At 44.7% G+C, this 12,929-nt stretch overlaps 1 protein-coding gene across 2 annotated transcripts in view; it reads right to left on the bottom strand.

The window, feature by feature from the left end:
- ccdc85ca (coiled-coil domain containing 85C, a) overlaps positions 1-12,929 on the bottom strand; it is a 51,994-nt gene extending 39,065 nt beyond the window's left edge. Inside the window, exon 1 of one of the 2 annotated variants that reach the window (XM_055863948.1) lies at positions 11,437-12,929. In XM_055863948.1, the coding sequence (XP_055719923.1) occupies positions 11,437-12,148 (712 nt within the window). In that variant the 5' untranslated portion in view covers positions 12,149-12,929. The remainder of the gene's footprint in view (positions 1-11,436) is intronic. The other variant, XM_055863947.1, reaches the window with a different exon arrangement.

Here is a 12,929-nt window from a genome sequence, read left to right as displayed (position 1 = left end):
TCCCTTTATATTGCACTATTTTTGACCAGGGCCCATATGGCTCTGGTCAAAAGCAGTGCACTATATAGGGAAGAAAGTGACATTTGGGATGGCCCACTCTGTATGTGTGTGAAGGGAGTGAAAACAGACAGTGTAACGAGGGCGCTGAGAGTCGGGAAGCAAGTTCAGGGAGTGAGTGTTTTAATATATAAAATAAACAATAACCACGAAACAAAACGCACCGACATGAAAGCAGAGCCAATAAGACCTGAGGAAAGAACCAAGGGGAGTGACAGACATTGGGAAGATAATCAAAAAAGTGATGGAGTCCAGGTGAGTGTCATGAGGCGCTGGGGCGCGAAACGATGGTGACAGGTAATAATCAGCAGCCTGATGACCTAGAGGCCGGAGAGGGAGTAGACGTGACAGACAGATAGATTATTGTGTTCTTTATACGGCGAGGTCTGAACAGCAGGGAGTCAGCTGGAACTCTGAGAACCTCGGACTCAGTGAAAAACAAAAAAAACACTGAGGTAAAGCATGGCTACAATAAGACAGGGTTGGTTGACTCCTACTCTTCACTGTGTGTCTCTTCAACTGGAGCTTGTGAGGGTCTGCTGGTCTACAGTGTGTTACAATGAAAGAAAGATCATGTTTTTAAAAATGTTTCTTTCCATCAACTTCTTCCCGTGCACATAGCAGCAATTATGGACACCTAGGACACGCATACTGTAACTGTAGATATAGATCGGTGTACCCACATTGCTACATTCAGGAAAACCAGCTCACAACCTCAGCAGTTCTGATTAATTTATTCCGGAATCAGAATTCCGGGAAAACAACATCTGCTTTTGGTTTGTTCCGTTGGTTCCAGAACGTTCCATAGATGTTTGGCAGCCGGATTAGCTTTGATCTCCGTCGCAGTTTCATGTTACTGACCCAAAAACGCATGACTAAACAGGTAGTGACATGGTGTATTATACAACACAGACAGACATAGCTGTGACCTGGGTACGGATGACCTGGTGAGTATTGGGGCATAAATTATCCCAGTAGGCCATTCTCTCACTGAGGCGTGGGGATTACATGGTCACACGAGATATATGGCTTCCTGAAAGAGGGACACGGGATTCAATGTGGGCATCCCAAATTACACCCTATTCCCTATATAGCGCACTACTTTTGACCAGAGCTGGAGCATTATACAGGGAATAGGGTGCCGTTTGGGACGCAGCCTATGACTCCTCTAGATCTCATGGGATCTTAAAGGATCCCAACAACCAGGAATGAGCAACATGACCAAACACTCTAAAGGCTTCATACTCATTTGAGATCTGTGCTCACACCTTTTGTGTGGAAATAATATATTGATGTCAACAGGAGATTTGAATGAAAATGTCAGTTATGTGCATGGTTCTTAAATAAAGATTCAGACCCCAACTCCTGCACCAGTCAAAAGGCTGAGGAGCTAAGCCAAGCTAACAGTTTCCAGATCCTCAGCCTCTATAATAGTCATCTGGTTTAATGGCATGTTAGAAAATAGCTTGTCTGGAGATCGTCTTTCTAACCCCTCTAAGTGTGCCCTAACCCCTCTAAGTGAGCCCTAACCCCTCGTAAACAGGGATCAAGTGGTCGGCGGGCTGGAGACCTGGACCTCTCTCTACCGCTGCTGGGGAATCCAGGAGATCCCATACACAGGGCTGACGGGGCGGCCCTGTCCCGAGGGGCAACCCGACTCTCTCTCTCCGTCTCTCTCTCTCTCTAGCCATGGGAAGTGGGGGCTGAAACATCATCTGGAAGTTGAAATAGGACCCAAACCCCAATACGACCCCAAATGGGATGGCAGATTGAGCACCATCCATCCCTAGGTTGGCTGGCTGGGAGGTCTGAATGTTCTCATTCCTAGCCACCTTTTTTCTGGAACGTTCTCCTGTTTGAAATGTTCATGCCTGTAACTGACGATTCATTCCACAATGACTTACAAGAAATTTGACTGTCGTAAAACAATAACAGACACACCTTGGGCCTGCAATGTGCACATAAACACAAACACACACATCAAAGAGGGCCGCTACTGTTACAGCATTTTCTACACTAGGCTGGCTGGGTGAATAGTGCGACAGATTTGAAAAGCTTTCCATTTTATTGCTGTGTCTGGATGTGTATTGACTACCACTAAGCCTAATCGCTGTGGGTTTTCGAGTTATTTACAGTGCTAAGTGCTAAGGTGGGCTAAGTGAGTCCTGAGAAAAACACACTCAAATTCAAAAAATCTATAATTCTGTTCAAAACCAATAATGACATGTACAGAAATAAATATGTGTTAGATCAATCCACACATGCTGTATGTAAGTTCTGCGCACACGCACACGCACACGCACACACACACACACACACACACACACACACACACACACACACACTATTTTGAGTCTGCCATGTTAATCAGTGTGACCATGTTCACCATGTTCTTATAGAGGATCACAATTCAACATCATGATGAGTATCATTCGGCTGGACAACAACATCTGATTTAGGATAAATACGTCTACGGTAGATGAGGCCCATAAATAGACATCCATCCACATATGTTTCATAGAAATCCAAAAATGGTTTATTCTAAAGGATTGACAGGATTAACAGTGCCATGCTTCACAAGAAAACATACACTAGGATTACAGTGTTTACTGTTGATAGTTCACGCCAGGCCTTGGTCAAACACATTATGTACGAGAAATTATTTGAGGTGCCATGGATTAAACCCTCTCTTTCTCCATCCCAGCCAGCCAGAGATAGACAGTCACCACTCAGGCCTGAGTTACGTCCAAGCCCCTCTCAGTCAGGCCTTTTGTTCTCTCTCTCTCTCTCTCTCTCTCTCTCTGCCCCTCTCTCTCTCTCTCTGCCCCTCTCTCTCTCTCTCTGCCTCTCTATCTCTGCCTCTCTCTCTGCCGCTCTCTCTGCCTCTCTCTCTCTCTCTATCTCTGCCCTTCTCTCTCTCTATCTCTGCCCTTCTCTCTCTCTCTCTCTGCCTCTCTCTCTCTCTCTCTGCCTCTCTCTCTGCCTCTCTCTCTGCCTCTCTCTCTCTGCCTCTCTCTCTGCCTCTCTCTCTGCCTCTCTCTCTGCCTCTCTCTCTGCCTCGCTCGCTCCCTCTCGATTTTGCAGCGTCCAGGCTGTGGGAACCAAAGTAAGGTTGGGGGGAGAAGGGGAGGGCACTGAGTGCAACAGGCAGAGAAAGGGGGTTCAGGGTTCGGACGGAGAGTGAGAACAAGTGCAACAGGAAGAGTGAGGAAAAGTAAAAGAAAAAAAGAGGGGGTGAGAGAGCGGGAGTGAGAGCCTGACAGGGAGTGAGAAGAAGCGCAACAGGGGAAGAGCGAGAGAAGAGAGAGAGAGAATAAATGACAGTAAATAAGTGAGTGAGCGAGTGAAAGAAAGAAAGAAAGACCCATTGATCAAAGTTTGGGGGTGGTGGTGGAGGAGGAGGAGGGCAGCTGGGAAGCAGGACACAGAAACTGAACACAACAGAGACGGCTGAACAAAGACCTCCACAGCCCCATACGGCCCCATCCACAGAACTATACACACAGCACCACACACAGCCCCCAATCCCGGCTCTACACTACCTGATCAAACACTGTCATCATCCAGGGAGTGAGCCAAGGCCCGAGACAGGGTAAAACCAAACACACACAGAGCCGTACCACAGAGCGCACAGCTTTGCACCGCAAACTATTTAGACTAATCACCTCAAAGCGGTGTGATGTACACAGAGTTATCCAGTTATCCATTAGTTGGACCGCACCCCTTCCTGACGACAAGCATTCTTGTTAAGTTTATTATTCCTGATTATAATTATAAAATTATTTTAAAAACTTGTAAATAACCTAAAATAAGTGTGTATATACCGTATAGCATCAATAGAACCAAAAAAAGTGGATGACGTGAAATTCCCATACTGTTGAGGCAACAAAAAAGAGCAAGATGATGGGAGAAAGAACCCTTTTCAGACAGAACCTTGTTCAGTCTCACATGAGAACTACAGTAAGCTTTTAGCCCAGTGGTATACTTAAATAAACATAGAAGCGGTGTCCTTGCTGATTGACTAGCACCTACAGTAGATTGTAAATAGCAAGCTATCTGCTTAAGTTCTCGAGATAATCGATCTCTGTCAAGGGAGGAGCTGGTTTTTACATATTGTGTATATTTATTCATTCTGAACACTGTTTGTTGGACATATCAATTCTTGCAATTTTTGGGCAGAAAACGTACTTTTATGTTCACTAGCTGGACAGGCAAACACAACTTGTGTACTATCCATGGTACTATCTCTGCTGATCACGTCTGCCAATCAAGTTATCCGTATCTAAGGTAGTAGACAGCTGGTGACAGCTCGAGAGAGAGAGAGAGATATCCGTCTGACAATCTGCTATTAGGTCAAGTATTATTTTATTTTTTGTCATCGAACTATTTAGTTATATTAACGTGATACCATCAATGCAAGCTGTGAAACAACTCCCAACTTAGAACGCAGCAACCTTAGTAATGTAGCTAGCTTCTAGTTAGCTAGCTAGATAACAACAAGTTGATGTGTTACTAGCTAGCAGGAGCAGATAGCGCTTTATCGTTAGCTAGCATGTCTTTCCAGGACAAGGAGCGTTTTTAGCTAGCAGTTTATTCCAAGTCATAATTTAAAACTACAAAAATCTATACGACAGGTAGTGTAAAACTAATATAGTCATCAAGGTGGGACCCACTAATTTCATTCATACTGACGAAATGCCACATAATCCAGCTCACAAACTACATTATTGTGCTGTGATGATTTATTGTATTCATTCTTGTCTCTCACTTTTGTCTCACATGATCTAGTCAGCTCTCCTGTGTCCTGCTCCCAGAGATCAACCAAGTGCTATTCACCAAGCATGGGCTGATTCACTCACCTGTGAGGAGAACCATCCTACTGCAGTTTGAACTAGCCCTGCCGTCACTATTCAGACATTAAGACAACATATGCATTTGCCTGTTTTCTTTGTGGGTTTTGTCTGACACAGTCTCATGCATCGTAGAGTTGAAGAACACCAACTACAGATACACATGCTTGTTTGAGCATGTTGAAGACTAAATTCAATGTAGAATCAGTTTAACAGGTGGCAAACAGATTAATTGACTCTTGTAACATGCAGTGGTGATAATTATATTGTCCCCATCAGGTGCCCAGGTGTTTGCCATAGATGGTAGAGTTCTCATCTCTGGACCACACAAGCTTTAGATTGCATTATGCTAAGGCTTTTGTTTCTCTCTACATCGGTCAGCTACATTGGTGACCAGGGTGGGATCCTTTCGATACGCCTATGGGGCCTGGGCACACAAATGCTCCTAGAGAGAATACTGAAGCATTCGTTGATGATAGTTGTATAGTCTCCATCAGAGGCCCGGGCTTTTGGCATCGATGGTAAAGCTCTCATTTCTGGACTGTAACATTGTAAGATTGTGCCCTCCATGGCACTTGATATACATGTATTGGTAAGTTACACTAGATTTAGATACTTCAAATACTGCCTGAGACACCTTTGCTATTTGTTTCCATACACATTAAATGGTGAAACACTATTTGTGACGGTGTTCTTTGTTCGAATGTATTTGCATGAAACGTACATTGTGGAAAACATGCCAGTGTCACCTAGTGTTGATTTTTCAGTGTGAAATTTCTAGTGTTGATTCTGGTGTTAAATGAACTTTGTAAGTGTATAATTAACATGGATTGGTGCAAAAGAACCCCAGTGTTGGTGTTAGTAACCAGTGTTAAACCTAAACCACGCCCATCACTAGTTCCCTGCATACTCTATTTCAGGTTGATTTGTGTTTCTTGTTTGTTTCAATATCTCTGTTTTTACGTGTACATTGATTGATTATTTCATATTATGCTACTCACATATAAAAAACGGATTTTTCTAAACTAATTCAATTTGTTACTTGGACTTATTGCACCCGTTACTGAAATGGTTGTTCCAATTTAGATCGTTTTGGTAAACTCCTGTTTTAGACTTCCCCGCCAGGCAGTCATTCTGAATACAAATTTGTGAGTGAATAAACATTTTAAATGTTGGCTAGCCAACTCTGGCTGGATCCCAATAGGAATTACACATCACTTTTCAAGCCAGCATAATGTGACTTGCAGGTAAACCTAGGATCTCAAAATAAGGCCTTATTAAATAATTGTATTGTGTTGAATAATTACATTTTAATGAAAGCTATTTGTTTGGAGAAGGCCACAAGACAACAACAAAAAGACTGCAACCACTCTACAATTCACCAGAAAGGCAATGCACTCTGGGAAATACAAAAATAAGGCTTTACACTAAGCGGCGTGTTCATTTAACACTGAGAAGTGTGGATCTGTATAGACACAGGACCATAGTTCTGGCTATTTTTTACATCTTAGAAGCAGGCCATTGGCTGCCTTCATCACAAGGGGTATCTACAGGAGTTCTGATTGGTTCCAAGTTTATTCAGTTTGCAAATTTGCCTGAGCAGACAGTGTTGAAATATACTTTTTCTGAGAAAAGGTGCATGAATTAAAGGTGCAACAAATTTGACAATAAACATAAGAATATTTCATTGTCATATACAAAAAGATGTACTCCTCCCTCGACCGATCAGCTTCACTGTTTTCAGCGTCTGCCCAGAGACCTTCATTTAACTAGGTAAGTCAGTTAAGAACAAATTCTTATGTACAATGACAGCCTAGGGACAGTGGGTTAACTGCCTTTTTCAACAGCAGAATGACAGATTTGTACCTTGCCAGCTCAGGGATTCGAACTAGCAACCTTTCGGTTAGAGGCCCAACGCTCTAACCACTAGGCTGCCTGCCACACCTATATGATGAACTCACAAAAGTATATACACACAAACACAAATGGCGTGCCAGATAAGTGGGATGTACAGTATATCACAGACACATACACAACTATAAGAGGACCGGCTGCCACTTTAAGATGATAATGGTGTATATCACACACACACAGCTGTGAGAAAGCTTCCGTTGCCCGGGCCTTTTCCTCTGATGCAGCGGTGGAATTAATCTTGGGAATTTACAGTCAGGACTAATCTCAACAAGTGGGCTCTCTCATCTTACATATCCCCACGCACACACACGCAAACAAGAGAGGCTAAAACTGCAACTGAAACAGCCCTCCCACATGGTCCGGCTAGTAAATAAAAGCAGCGGGTAAAACTGACAGCGACACAGTAGCACCTCCTTCCCCTCAGCCTCAGTGGCTGATTTAATAGGCCAGAGAGCACAGGGAACCAATAAACAGGCTATAACTCTTTGATTGACAGCCACAGGCCATCCCACAAGGACCTCTGCATCGCGGAGAGAGAATGCTGGAGGTGAAGCATCAGCCTTGGTCGAGATAGAAGGTCAACAACATATGAGTGACAAGGACTGACAGAGAAAAAAATAAATTAGGTTATTACAAGTTATGACATGGTTAAATAACATCTAACCATGTAATAACGCAATAATAACTAGGTAAATAGCTTAGTTGACCATTAAATGTTAATTACTGTCTATACATGTTTGACAGGTAGGACAAGCCAGTGCTGAACCATACCAAATAGGTTTTGGCTCTGTGACAATGAACCAATCAGAATTCACCAGCCAGCCAGGAGCTGAGCAGCTTGTGCCAAAACCAGGCCACATTATTATTCGCGCAACAGTGGCACTATGATCAATACAGTTTGTCCATCAGAGTATTCAATAGCAAAGGCCCCTGCGGGACTGTATGCCCACACTAACAATTGCTTTGCCATAGCGACCACCAGCCATTTTACACATTATGTGCGTTCCAAATGGCACCCTATTCTCGATGGGAACAGGTTGCCGTTTTGGACACATTGGGCTCTGGGCAAAAGTAGTGCACTGTGTAGGGAATAGGGTGCTATTTGGGACGCGGCACATTGATTAGCCTTAACCGCATGGACAAAAGAGCCACACATAAGGGCATACTGCTTCAGTATTGTCTGTACTGCAGCTGTATTGATGTGATGCATTGTCCAGCCAACTGTCCTCACTGTAGCATATGAGTTTATCATCTGGTGAAAAGGGGGGTTTGAGGGAGTAGAGACTCGGGAGTAGGAGTATTGGACAGATAGGATAGAGGTAGTTTAGGACGAGGGAGTGGAAGGTGAGTGGATAGTGATAAGTGCATATCTAAGATAAGATAAAGACTTTAGCTGGTTGATAGGAAGGATCCATTAGTAGACTGGGTCAATTCAACTCTTCAACAAAGAGCTAGATTTCTATGAAGTTAAACAGGCCTTGTCTAAAGGTTGAACACAGTTTGACTGCTATGAGGCCTGGTCTGGGTCCTACTTAAAATGTCAGCAGATGGACAGTTTGCAGAGCTCAGTCAGTGGGTTCTGTATTGATTTGAACAAGGTGACTTACTGAGGCGACTTAGCACCTTGCCCTGCTGCTCGCTGTGAGGAGGGCGTTAGTTAGAGTGCGTCCCAAGTGACACCTTATTCTCTATATAGTGCATTACATTTGATCAGAGCCTTATGGATCCTGGTCAAATGTAATGCACTACAAAGGGAATAGGGCGCCATTTGGGACACACACGTAGTTAAATAATCCTCATTAGGTCTGCCATGCAGCACAGAGTTGAGGTAATTAGAGACGCCATCTGTCCAGGACAAGGACCGTTACCGGCAACACTGTCACCATCAACACTTTCAACATGACGGTGGCCATCTTAGTCTCGAGGAGCCAAACACCATGGCTGTGTCCCTGATGGATGCGTTTGTGACACCATCTGTGACTCCTCTCAGTAACACCATCACGTGACCCCTTAACCACAAAAGTCAATTGACAAAAACAATCAACAAAGTCCCTATGGATACACTATGAAGTGTAGCTTCAGTGTAACTACCTGTTTCATTATGAAACGACCTTCTTCAAATATGTATGATATATTGCAGGCATTAGTGTTTTATTGTATGTTTCCTGGGTCCCGCTCACTACTTAGCTAGCACACATGTGTTCAAAGTTTGTGTCTTCTGCTTATCTCTCTCTAGTGTGTAGGGCCCTCCAGACTGAAAAAGAGAGACACCAGTGTGTGTGTGTATCTGGTAACCCACAGTACAGGAGAACTGCTGTGCTGGCATTTCACACCGTGACCATGTGTTTAATGGTTCCCCTACGAACCGGAGAGCAAACATCCCCTCGAGCCGTGCAGCGAGGGGTGTGTGTGTGTGTGTGTGTGTGTGTGTGTGTGTGTGTGTGTGTGTGTGTGTGTGTGTGTGTGTGTGTGTGTGTGTGTGTGACACCTCTAAACCAACTCTGCAGAGGTTCCTGAACCTGAACCATCATCCACCTATCCATCAACATCCATCCCGTTCAACACACTCTCAAACACTCTTGTGAATACTAGCTGCAACTATTTTAAAGTGATGCTCCAGAGCTTTTATATCATTTCAGCCAGTAGTTTTGAAAGTAGTGCTTACAAGCCAAAACGGGTCTTCGAAAATTGTGCACAATTGTGTACTACGTGATTGTGTTATGTTAAGTCCTGCAAAAAAATATATAGATATCATTTTAATTTTTAGTGCAATTCGGATGATATGTTACGAATTCCAATTAATACAATATGTAACGAATTTGTAAGTGCTTAAGATCCCGGAATTCATCTTTAAGTTCTTCTAGTGAGTAAAATGATATAGGAACCTCAATAATACCCATTTTATTTCCTCTCTCTACTAATCATGACTGCCTTCCATCAAATCTTGTCAAGCATTTTCCTTAAAGTACCTTCGTGGACAGGATGTGTGGAAAGGTGTGAGAATGAGGAAATTCACCGGAATTACCCACATCCACATACTTTCACATCCCTTATCTACCACTCATCACTAACAGCACTGTAAAATTCCTCTGGACCCGGTCAGACCAGTGTTATTACTATGTAACAGGGCATGACAGGCAGGCCTAGTTAACTTTTCAAGGAGATGTTTAAGTATAGTATACTAGCTGACAAAACAGACAAATAAGTGTAACAGTATAACTTTAAATCGTCCCCTCGCACCGACACGGGAGCGAACCAGGGACCCTCTGCACACATCAACAACAGTCACCCACGAAGCATCGTTACCCATCGCTCCACAAAAGCCGCGGCCCTTGCAGCTCAAGGGGCAACACTACATCTAGGTTTCAGAGCAAGTGACGTAACTGATTGAAACGCTACTAGCGCGTACCCGCTAACTAGCTAGCCATTTCACATCCGTTACACTCACCCCCCTTTCAACCTCCTCCTTTTCCGCAGCAACCAGTGATCCGGGTCAACAGCCTCAATGTAACAGTATAACTTTAAACCGTCCCCCCGCCCCGACCCGGGCGCGAACCAGGGACCCTCTGCACACATCAACAACAGTCACCCACGAAGCGTCGTTACCCATCGCTTACACAAAAGCCACGGCCCTTGCAGAGCAAGGGGCAACACTACCTCTAGGTTTCAGAGCAAGTGACGTAACTGATTGAAACGCTCCTAGCGCGTACCCGCTAACTAGCTAGCCATTTCACATCCGTTACATAAGCATCTTACACATTTCACATTAGGTTGCACTGCACATGAGTGTCTTGTGACAGAGGACACAGGGCAAAATTTGGTTCCAGGTGCCTGCCGAGATTAGATTGAAATGCTGAGCAGCTAGTATACTAGCTGACAAAACAGACAAATAAGCATCTTACACATTTCACATTAGGTTGCACTGCACATGAGTGTCTTGTGACAGAGGACACGGGGCAAAATTTGGTTCTAGGTGCCTGCCGAGATTAGATTGAAATGCTGAGCGCAATCAAAGGCGGGGTTGGACATTGTTTTAAAGACTTTTCAGGTTTTGTGGAGTTTTCTGACTCACAGGCTAGAAGGTCATACATGGCCTGGGCGTGTCCCTGGCCTGACTCCTTTCTGAAAGGACTGTTTTTATCATGTCTCTGGAACACAGATGTCAGACAGGTGTGAGTGAAGGGCATCAGTATGACAAGTGGGGTGGTAAAATTATATTCCCTAATCCCTATATAGTGCACTACAAGGCTCTGGTCAAAAGTAGCCCTAATGTATCGTTTTTGGATAGGGCTTCAATTCACACCTCCAAGTAACTTGTGTTCTTGGCTATAGACATATTAAACTCTCATTCACTTTCTCGACTCACACACCCAGCTAGGGTAGATTCCTAATGGCTCATGTCTCATATGTAGGCTATAAAATATATAATCTCAACCATTTATGAATGTTAGGCCTATAACAAACTAAAGATGTAGCCTATAAAATGAAGATCCTCATCATCATCAATATTAAGGGGAACATTGGGGATCTTGTGGCACTCTGTAGATAGAATCACCCACAGATATCCTAGAATTCATAGGATTCTATATGTACATTCATTATTCTATGGACTCACCATTCAGTCCATTAGGGATGCGCAGGTGGATGTGTGACGCCAGCGATAGGTCGTCCATAGACCTCCGCAGGGATGCTATTTTCCCCTCGTTTGGCTTGTGTATGTGGTTGTTGTGGTGGTCAGGACTACCGGCGCTGCCGGTGCTGGACGTACTGCTCCCGTCCCCGACGTCCCTAACGGTTCCCGTGCCCCCGTTCAGGTTGGTCAGGCTGGACTGGGAATCTATAGAGCTCCGTGACCCGGCTCCGTTCCTCTCCTCATCCAGCATCAGAATGATCTCTTTCAGTTCCAGGTTCTCCCGCATCACAGAGTCCTGGTTGGCTTCCAGATCCTTCAGCTTCTGATGGTACACCCCGAAATCCTTCCACATCGATCCGGCGGTGTAGCGGCCGAAGCGTTGCCACTCCCGGGACAGCTTCTTGCCCTTCTGCCGGTCGTCGTCCAGGAAACAGCAGAGCTCCCGGAGCTCGTGGTTATCATCCTGAAGCTTCTGGTTGATCTCTTTGAGGCTGCGGATCTCGTGGAGATGGACCTGTAGTCTCCGGTTCACATCTTTCATCATGTTCCCGTGCTCCACCATTAAGTACATTTTCTCGTTATCCGTTTTCCGTAGCCTCCTGATCAGCTCGTCTTTGCCGAGCCTAGAGAGCTCCTCGCCGGAGAGCTTGCTCAAGTCATCCCGCAACGGTCCGCCCGGGGCATTTTTGGCCATGTTCCCCTCCTGATGTTGCGCTATATGGGTGAGTTCGATGGTAGCTTACAGTGTCCGAATCTATAGGATGTCTAACCGAGCCTCAACGGTGACTTTGTAAAAGAAAATCAAATCCATGATAGATGAAATTATTCCAATGCGACATGAAGGGTAAAGATTAATTCAACACTGGGCAGGAATGTGGAGCCTAATAAAATCGCCTTGGAGCTAAGCAGGTGACCCAAATTGGCAGGCAAGCAGGCAGGCAACAGAACCGTGGATAATCCCCTTGTAAAATTCAGCAAAATCGCAAAAATCAGTTTTTCGTTTTCATCCCGGTAACTCCTCTCTGAGACGCCTTACTCGCTTTTACGCACTGGACAGACGCGGAGAGAGGCGGTCTTCTTGGACACCGGATTCACCAACCACAGACTGGGAAGGATCTCCCACAGCCTCGCTGATCGTCAACAAGCGCTGCGTAAATCCGTGATGTCAGAGGTCGTGTGTGTCCATCGCACAGGCTTGCTTTCAGCCAGGCAATATTCAAAAGAAAGTTCCAGAAATGTTCCAATTAGGCAATCCCGCGGACGAGCTCGTATATAAATTCCTAATTTTCAAGTAAGCCGAAAGTGCACTATATGGATACATTATAGTATTCTCATTAAATGTTGTCCTCCATCATGGCAGTCAGGTTGGAATCTGATGGATTAAACTCACCCTCTCCTCTCCTCATCCTGTGGCAGCTTCGAGTTTAACGCCTCGATCACACCGAGAGTGAGTGCATTTTGGTACACCAGATGGA

Source organism: Salvelinus fontinalis, chromosome 15 (assembly GCF_029448725.1).
Source record: "Salvelinus fontinalis isolate EN_2023a chromosome 15, ASM2944872v1, whole genome shotgun sequence".
In the NCBI taxonomy this organism is placed as follows: domain Eukaryota; kingdom Metazoa; phylum Chordata; class Actinopteri; order Salmoniformes; family Salmonidae; genus Salvelinus; species Salvelinus fontinalis.
This window is presented reverse-complemented; position numbering and strand designations above follow the sequence as displayed.